The sequence below is a fragment of the Danio aesculapii genome, chromosome 2, assembly GCF_903798145.1.
Source record: "Danio aesculapii chromosome 2, fDanAes4.1, whole genome shotgun sequence".
NCBI classification, from domain to species: Eukaryota; Metazoa; Chordata; class Actinopteri; order Cypriniformes; family Danionidae; genus Danio; species Danio aesculapii.
Genome location: NC_079436.1, coordinates 27,061,444 through 27,071,623, shown reverse-complemented (window position 1 = coordinate 27,071,623; position 10,180 = coordinate 27,061,444). Strand labels below are relative to the sequence as shown.

At 38.0% G+C, this 10,180-nt stretch overlaps 1 protein-coding gene across 1 annotated transcript in view; it reads right to left on the bottom strand.

The window, feature by feature from the left end:
* Positions 1 to 2,009: 2,009 nt before the first annotated feature.
* Positions 2,010 to 10,180, bottom strand: part of cdh7a (cadherin 7a) — a 102,785-nt gene continuing 94,614 nt past the window's right edge. The window contains 2 exon segments of the mRNA XM_056476364.1: positions 2,010 to 3,334; positions 3,336 to 3,826. Of these exon segments, the coding sequence (XP_056332339.1) occupies positions 3,182 to 3,334; positions 3,336 to 3,826 (644 nt within the window). The 3' untranslated portion in view covers positions 2,010 to 3,181.

Genomic DNA, 10,180 nt, shown 5'->3' with positions numbered 1-10,180 from the left:
GGAAACCAGAGCACCCGGAGGAGACACGGAGTGAACATGCAAACTTTACACAGAAATGCTAACTGGCCCAGCCGGGGCTCGAACCAGCGACCTTCATGCTGTGAGGCGATTGTGCTACCCACTGCTCCCACTGCGCCAATCATTTGATGTGCTTTGATCCACTTTCTGTATTACGCTGCGTGACTGCCTGTCTGAGTATCAGCCATGGTTTCAACCATGATTTCCGTGACTGACCTAATGGGGACGGTTACTTTCACTTTTTACAACTACAGCCCCTCGCCTTTTTTCACGAGTTCACACTCAGAAATATTTGACTGAATAGAATATGCCTATTTGGCTTGATGTCTGGGGAGAGGGCTCTGAGCTCAGAAAGACACCCTAACTCGTGTTCTTCCCCTTATCAGGATGGAGAGAGATAGGATCCGAGCAGTATCTAGCCCAGCTCCCCCTTCATATTTAAGCAGGTATCAGGTTTAATAGTGTGGAGTTGGGGTGTTGGAGGGATGCTGAAGTCAAAAGAAAACGGAGGTATGACGTGTTTGACTAATTATAGGGGTTTGGTCTTGAGCTGATTGGATAATAGTATGATTGTCTGTGATGAATTAGCCTCGTCAAAGACTGATTGTGCTTTTCCTGAAATTTGTTTATGAAACATCACTTCACGTTCAAACCACACTAAGATTGGCATGGGTTTTCACTTGGCAGGTTTTTACGTCCTTCATACATCTTGAGAGATTGAGTTGATCGACTTAAGAGAATATGTCTTGACATAATGCACAAAGACATGACTTAGTAAAGTCCCGCCCACAACTTCACGCATTGGGTTAAATTAGGCTGTCCAGTTTCCGTGTTCAGTCCATTGCTGCATCCCAATTCGCATACTTATACTACGCCCTAAAAGTATGTACTTTTTTTGTAAAGGAAAACATATTTATACTTTTGAGCGTGTAACAGAAGAGTATGCAAACTTTGGGACATACTACATCCACGTTAACATATTGTTATGTTGCTTAGTTATAAGCCTTGTCAATCATCCACACATCATCCACATTTCTTTCATATTTAATTTCCTACCTTATTGGAGAATCAGCAGCAGGATAAGCTCCCATTCACGAGTCTTGTAATGCAGAGAAATCTTTTCGGATAATTATGCATTCAGACGTATATGTCCAAACATGTCTTTATATAAGTTCTGTTAAGTATTAAGTATTGTTGTTTCAGATGAATTGTAACACGGAAAACATGATAAAATATTTTCCAGTGGGCTAGATATTAATTAACAGTCATACAAACATCTTTACTGAAGCATCTCTACTTGATGGTTGGTCTTGCGCATCCACCATGTTTGTAGTTTATTTACACTTTCCATCCGCTTTTGAAGTTCTGATAAAATTCACGTCCAACGCTCAATGTACTGTGGGCAATATCATCGATTAGTGTATGGACGGTTCTACACTTAAATTTTTTTACCGGAAATAGTAAACCATCCGGGAACGTTTGGCATACTCTTTTTAACATACTTCGGTTTGGGACATACTAATTCTATTTTCAAATACTATTTAGGATGGATAGTATGTGAATTGGGACACAACACATTATTTCCACTGTATCTGTTCAGCTGAGGGAATGGAACTAACCCCGTGACGCCAGACACATTGGCACACCAAGATGGAAGCACCCTTTAGTTAAAAGCTATAGTAAAACATGCTGTTTTCTTCTAAATGGTTACATTAATCGAGTTTGTTTAATATGTTTTCATAAAAGTGAAAGCAATGTACAAAATAATGTAAACTTAACTGAGTGCTTCACTTTCACTTTAAAAACACATACAAATAACAATATTTCATACTATTCGAGATGTTTTCAACTGTGGATCCTGGTTAATTATAATGCCAATTTGACATTGCAGATCCTGCGATGCACAGATTTGATGGTTGTGATATTGATGCTGATATAAAATATTGCTCAGCCCCACTTTAAATGAATGAAAGCAGTCAAATAATGGCCACGCTGTGTGCTGCAATTCGTGTGCTTTATTACAAAATCTGTACAAAATGTCTTCCCAGCTTCAGAATTGAGCATGTGTTACTGTCATTTCATTTCGTTACAATTCAAAAATCATGATAATAACCTGTCGGACAACAGCTAACATTGAATATACTGTAGTAGTAGTAGTAAGGTCTGCGTTGTCCGTATGTTATTCACACGTCGCCGGATATTGTTTAGGATAATGTCTTTACATTCTTTTTTCCCCATTACCAGACTCATATCGACAACAGGCCTGCTTTAAAACAAACAGCTCTCACAAGATACTCAGCAAGGACCACTGCGAAAAGAAAAGAAAAGCAAAAAAACTGTACATGGGACAGCATTGAGTACTACAAAAACATTTCGGCGCTTTGAGCTTCTCCGCTGAGGCTGAGGTTTTGGAGAGAGGAATAGGCTTAATACAAAAGACTCCCCTTCAAACGCTCGCTGTCATAAGGGTTCTCTCTACAAACTTACAAAATAACATCTCAAAATAACTCAGGTTGACAGCTTCAACTGAAAGGCAAGTACTATACATTTTCAATGATTAAATCCACTCCGGCCTGTCCTGCTCGATACATCAAAGTCTATTCACTATGAGTGCGACTTGTATTTTGGTCAGCGTAACTGCAGGATACTTCAAAAGTTGTGATGGCCAAGCGCCTTGGCCCATATTTTCTGCACCGAACTAAGACGTGAAGCTATTCATAAAGGATATTTTACAAAGCAACAGTTGCAGTTCCTCACTAGCCAATGCGTTCGGAAAAAAATATATCGGTGTTCTCGCCTGCTGAATTCGTATTGATTTCCTTTGAGTCATAGAAACATCTGATAGAACAGAAACATTGATCTTTCGAGCATCGCTGCTGTATGGCCAGCCGGATGGCACTGTTCTCATTTATAACCATGGGGAGATCGCTTCAAATGTCTTGTCGAAACAATTGGTATTCCTGGGACCCGCTCACATGGCCCAGCAGCCCACCGTCCATTATTCTCTTGGGCCTGAACATCGCTCTTCAGACCCTTAAAACCACACCCTACACAAGTCCACACTTGGCATCTAACTGCAATTTAAATAGAAGTGCTTCCGACTCCGATCTCCTCCATCTATTCTTTATCAAAACTGCTGCTCTCTGCAGATATATCTCCCGCACTATGTGCATTTAATGTTCCCTTTTTTTTGCTCCCCTCTTCTGTCAAGCATCAGTGAGTCAGTGGTATTCTCTTGATCATTGTTCATTTCCATTATGTCCTTGATTGAGCAGACCTTGGCAGAATTGTAATCCCAGCTAGGAGGAGAATATATTGCTGCTGTCTCCGTGGCCGTACAGGTCAGCTAGCTTCCTGAATCGAGGCCCCCAGTCGCTCAAATAGTCATAGTTCTGCTCAGAGTCTGTGCTCAGGGAGTCCAGGGAGCTGAGGGACTCGGCCACCGAGCCGCTGCCCTCGAAAGCATACGTCTGCAGGGAGTCGTAAGGCGGTGCGGAAGGATCCACATCAGCGTCCTTCAGGCGGTCCCATATAAACTCCCTGAAGATCCCGTTGTCTGGGGTGATTTTGTAAGGGGGAGGCCGGGAGCAGTAAAGGGTTGGCACCTCTGGGGTGACGTCTCGTCGGGTTTTGCTGTCCCGCACTACATTGAGGTTTCGCAGCGCCACCATGTCAAAGGCCTCTGTGTCTTCCTCGCCCCCGCCTTCGTCGTCGTAGCGCACAATGTTCTCCCGCACGTCCCGGTCTTCATCCAGGATCAGAGGTTCCTTCTTCCTCCTCCTCATTGTCACGATCAGCAGCACCAGAACTGCAAATAACAAGACAGAAGAAACATATGGTGCTAGGATGAGCAAAACTTTGTTTTTAAAGTTCATACTTTTTATTGAACAAGAGTAAATTTAGAAAAACAAACAGTAAATACATTTATAATCCCAACAGGATTTCTGTTTTAAATAAATAATGACCAAACGCATAATGCCTTCCATTAATATATTAAACTCTGTATCCTATAACTTTAATCATTTCTAAAAATTGATTTCATAATCAGCATATAAGAATGATTTCTGATGAATTATGAGAAACTAAAGACTGGAGTAAGGACTGCTGAAAAATCAGCTTTGCTATTACTGAAATAAGTAAAGTTTTACTCACAATTTTTTCACAATTAGTTTAACAACTAATATTAGTTCATCAATTATTTGATAATGAAGGAACATTATTTAAATTTGCAGAATTTATCGCAAGATACAAAATTCCTACGTTACAAGAATTTAAGATACTAGAGGGGCAATACCTGCTGGTATACATGTGCTGTACAAAAGCAGTGTATGTACAGTTGAAGTCAGAATTATTAGCCCCCTGAATTAATAGCCCCCCTGTTTTTTTTCCCCCAATTTCTGTTTAATGGAGAGAAGATTTTTTCAACACATTTCTAAACATATTATAATAGTTTTAATAACTCATTTATAATCACTGATTTATTTTATCTTTGCCATGATGTCAGCACATAATATTTGACTAGATATTTTTCAAGACACTTTTATACAGCTTAAAGTGACATTTAAAGGCTTAACTAGGCAGGTTAGGGTAATAAGGCAGGTTACTGTATAATGATGGTTTGTTTTGTAGACTGTTGAAAAAAAAACTAGCTTAAAAGGGCTAATAATTTTGTCCTTAAAATGGCTCATAAAAAAATAAAAACTGTTTTTATTTTAGCCAAAATAAAACAAATAAGACTTTCTCCAGAAGAAAAAATATTTTCAGACATTCTGTGAAAATTTCCTTGCTCTGTTAAAGATCATTTGGGAAATATTTAAGGAATGTGAAGTGATTTTATAATATATAATAAAATGTATAATGTATAATAAAACTGTACATGCTGGTTCTTGTTAATACAGCAAAAAAAAAAAAAAAAAACTAATAAAACTAATTTTCACAAACTCATTTCGAGAGAAGCATGTAATATGATTCATTATATCTCTGTTTTTTTAACTTCCCTCATCCACCCCATCTCCCCCTTTTCCTACCTGATCTCGGACCCCCTTATATGCTTATTGGCCAGGTGGGAGCCCTGGGCTCATTTATCTCTGATAATTATTATTATTATCTCTGCTATTATTATCAAGCAATATCTTGTTATATATAAGTGTGAACTCTTGAAGTGACATTTTAACAAATTAAAATAGAAAGGGGGACTCAAAAACATGACAGACGATGCTGAGAAATGTTTATTGTGTCGTGACTATTGCTCAGTGAAGTTGTAGGTGATCTTTCAATGGTGAGTTTTTTGTTTGTTTATTTTAACATCCTAATTCCCTTGTCTTTTGTATTTTATTAGCCCAAATAACCATAACCTAAATAGCCGGTTCTGTCACATTTTAGGGTCCCCTTGAAACATTTCCACATTGTTCCGTTCTATTTGAAAGTGTTGTGAGACAATGCAGCACATTTTCTTACATTGTTTGCATTGTGAGGATTTGCAACACGTGTGCTGTCAAACCGATAAAGACCACTGGTGTTTTTTGTAATTACATGTGTTTTCTTAAATTGCAGCACGTTAAGCTCTCTTGGCCACCATACAATCACGTATACAAAATAACAAAAAATATATGAATATGAAGAGTTTAGATGCAAAGAACTCTAAGTGCCGTCAGTAATTTCCATAGAACATGAACAACTTTTTCAGCCACCTTTGTTTATAAAGTTTTTTACTTTGAAGTCCATAAAAAAAGACTTATATTTGCCATAAAAATGATATTACTGAACCTACACGCAAGAGCCTGATAAAAATGCTCATTTTAGAAGAAAATTTCAGATGGCACTTAAGAGTTTTTTGCATCTGAACCCTTCATATGTACATATATAATTTAGTCAAGTCAAGTCGAGCTTCATTGCCATCCCACTACATGTGTGGACATACATACAGAGCAACGAAATGTCATGTCTCGCAGGACAACAGTGCCACATAAATGAATCATAAATACAAACACAACACTGGACATAAGAACTATTTTAAAAACCTATGCCTAACTAACATACTATAAGATACTTAACTATACACATAAGGCAGGCTATACAAGTACCTTTACATGTTGTGCAGGATATTGCTTACTTAACAACTCTATGGTAGCATACTATTCTGTAAGTTTACATGTGTATTGTTTCATATCTTATAGCTACTACTAATCAAGTTTGTATAATAAAAGTAACATGATTTAGCATTTATTTAGATAATTTACATTTTTAATCATAAGAGTGGAGACAAGGTGAGGTGAGATGAGTGGGGAGGTGGAATCACAAGTCAGACTTCAGCTTCACCCGAGGAAAAATAAAAAAGAAAACAACATTCACAACCACTCCTCTGACATCTTAAGTGCATTTATTCCTAGTTCTGTCTGCTTCCACCAGACCGTTGGGGTGAAAATAGCTGCACAGTGCTGTTTACAACTTGTGCAAATAGTCATTACGATTAAACAATTTGCTAACAATATGAACAAGAAACCCCTTTTATACGAGAGTAGAGTGTTTAATAAATTGCTTCATTACAGATTCATGCCCTTGCCACCGTAAACAACAATTCCAAGAAAAATCAAGCACCAGGAAAGATTTAGAGGCACCAGAGCCTTAACACACACACACTTGCACATCTCAAGCAGTCCATTTACCTCCCGTGCAAGATAAGCAAAGACATAAGAGGTGTAAAATCAGATAAAGCTCCACCGTGACTGTATCTCAACAATATTTATGACACCAGGCCAAAATATTACTCTCTCGCTCTTTCACACCGTCGAGAACGATTCAGCCTCAAGGCCCCGGCACTTTAAGGTACGACGTGAAAGATAAGCCGAATTATCTTCTGCGGTTCAATTAGGCCAGATCTGGTACATTAGTTCCATCGATAAGTTCATCAGATTGGGCTGTAGTGATTTTAATAACGTTGCTGACAAATCCTGAACAGGAGGTGTTTCATCATCCGAGGTGTTTCAAAAGCACTACAGTGTGATTTAATCTCACCCTTGGTGTTTGTTTACAACTGTTATTAACTGTACGGACCCACAAAAACACATGCGCGGCACTTTTTGTCTTCTCACACTTAGCTCCATCATGTGTGAACATATGCAAACAGACAGAGATAAACACGAAGATGCACTACGAGCCAGATTTAGGGCAGGATGTATGCTGTAAATATGAGGCTTTAACGGCCACTTGCTTCCCTCTTTCTCCAACCCAAGCTGCTTATTCTGGAAAGGCCAGCGTTAAATCCTTTTAATGAGTGCAGCATATGCCTACTGTACGTGTAAAATAAGACTGGATTATGTGTCAGTCAGAAAATATCACCCTGCCCTGAAAGCGCAGACCCCCGTATACGGCACATCAAAACTATCAACGGAAGGCAAGACTGCATCGTTGCACAAAAGTCGAACGTCTTAGCGATTCAAGCCGGGGATCAAATAATGCACAGAAAAAGATGGCGTGAAACAGAGTGAGTCAATATGGAAAAAAAGAGAAAAGGAAAATGCGTAGTGAGAAATAAATAACATAACAAGACACATGCGCCAAAAAAAATGTGAAATAAATCCATTTTTTGTGCTGTGTGGAATCCGAAAACCAATCCTCCGTGTTACCGCTCTCAGACCCATGAATGTGAGGGATCTTACAGTATAGCCACAACACAGTCCTCCCACGGGAGTCTATCTCTCTCTCTCTCTCTTTTAGTGTAGATAGCGCATATGTGTTTTTGGCTGCCAATACCCAACTTGAGGGGGAGGGAAAGGGAGCAGATAAAGTAGGGAGAGAGAAAGAGGAGGTGTAAGTGGGAGCAGGCTGAAGTGAGAGAGAGAAAGATAGAGTGGAGGGAAAAGGGAGGCAAACGTCTAATGATCCATCCTTCAGGCCTGCCACAGCGAGTGTGAAATATGGTGCCAAAGTCTCATACTTCATCCTCAGGCCTAGTGTCGTTCGCAGGGGCAGACAAGCTGGGCGAGTGGGCTGGCGAGGCAGAGGCTGCACGTGTGGAGTCATAATCACACACACACACACACATATATATATATATATATAAACAGACACCACGATGTAAACAAAAGCAGAGCCAATATCGACCTTAAATTCAAGAGCGACAGCATTATTGGGTGCCAACAAAGAAAATGCTACGTACAAAGCTGAAAATGAAGGAACGGGAAAATGGTGCTATTATTTACTCAAACCTGAGTGGTGTTTCTCCGAAACAAAACACAAAGAAAGTTTTTTTGCAGAGTAGTGAAAATAATATAATAAAATGTTCACCCTACAGCTAAATTAATTTACTGGAGTGACAACAGCACTTAAAGGGATTTTATGCGGTGTGTACAGAAACTAAACTCTCTTTTTCTATGTGCACTGGAAGAAATCACAAAAAAGAGGATATACTGTATATATTGAGTCACAGGCCCGGCCTGATTTTGGGGCCCTACCTTGCTCTATATAGTGGAGTATTGCCATCGCAAACAGGCCCACAAGAATTTTATTACTTACTAAATACAATTAATGAAACAGATAAGTAAAGATTTCTTCTACTTAATAACTCTCTGAATGACTGTTTTTGTCGACTAGCAGCTTCAAAAATGAAGAATTAACCTTTAATAAAGGGACCAGTGATTCCTATGTTGCATCCTTCTGGAGTGTTTAAAACATATTTTAATTATTTGGCAAACAGATTGAAGATTCTATATAAGTTCTAGGCTGAGTTTTTTTTGTTTGTTTTAATAAATTTCAAAAGTAAAAACCCTGCAATGAAGGACACTGAGAAACAATTAGCGAAAATGCACTACTTAGTAATAAAAAAATAAATTATATATATATATATATATATATATATATATATATATATATATATATATATATATATATATATATATATATATATATATATATATATATATATATATATAATAAAATACAATATAATAATATAATAAAATATATTCTGAACTCATTAAAAACTCAAGAAAACATCAAAACAATTAACATTAATGCAAAGATTGATTCATAAATAATAAAACCAATAGGCAAATAATATAAAGTAAATATGAAAAATATTATTTAAAAAAACATAGAAAAGGGGAAGCAACAAATACTGTGTTAATGTTGATACCCAAACACAAACTTTATTATTTCCTTCAGTCTCCTTCCCTGTTCCTTACATTTGAGATGCAGGGTCCAGAGCTTATATTAAACTATGCTTAATTAAATTAAGACATAACTTTTATAAACATGTCTCAAGACAAAATATTACCAGTGTGCAAATTATGTCAGTGAAAGACGCTTCAATGTTGCATTTCAGTAAAATGCGTTTTAGACTAAAAACGAGTCTGTAAAACCAGGAAGAAATAAAATATTTCATATAAGAAGACGACGTTTACTAATCTGTGATTGCCTATTTTCAATAAATGTGCTACTAGATTATGTCTTTAACATCATCATTAGCACTTAAAAGCGATGCTAAAAATGACGCTTGTTTCTTCTTGTCATCATTTCCCCCCTCAGATTTCTACATCTGAAGAAGAATGTTAGTTTCGTTTCATTTTCGCGCTCCAATTTCCAATATCAATCAGGTATATAATGCCAGGCAATGAAGTAAAGGCTATGGCTGTGTCCGTACATGGGCTCGCGTTCTTGTGGCGAGCGGTCGGTCTTGCAGATTTCATTGGTAGAACAAACTCGAACCGTGAGAACACAACGCATATGAGAAATGGGATGCTGCAAGCTCCCTGTTGATCACATGACTTTCACACAAAAACAATTTCAGCTTTAATTAAATTATGATTTTTTTTTCTTTTCAGTAAAAATTTGGACATATTTAAGCACTGAGGTACTGTCAATGAAGATAATTTGTAAAATGCAAATAAAAATGATTTCAGCAAGAAAGCAGCTCGCACCACTAGTGGGTTGTGGGGGGCCGCTAGTTGCGGCGGGGCCCTAAGCAGCCACTTAATTCGCTTATAGGGAGGGCTGGCTATGTTGACTCATATAGTGTTGACAGACCTTCCTAGAATAAAACAGCAAATATGAATGAGCTCAAATTCTCTACATTTAGTCATTTATCACAGGGGTTCCCAGACTTTTCAGCCTGCGATCCCCAAAAATAACAATGCCAGTGACTCACGACCCCCAATATTCTCTG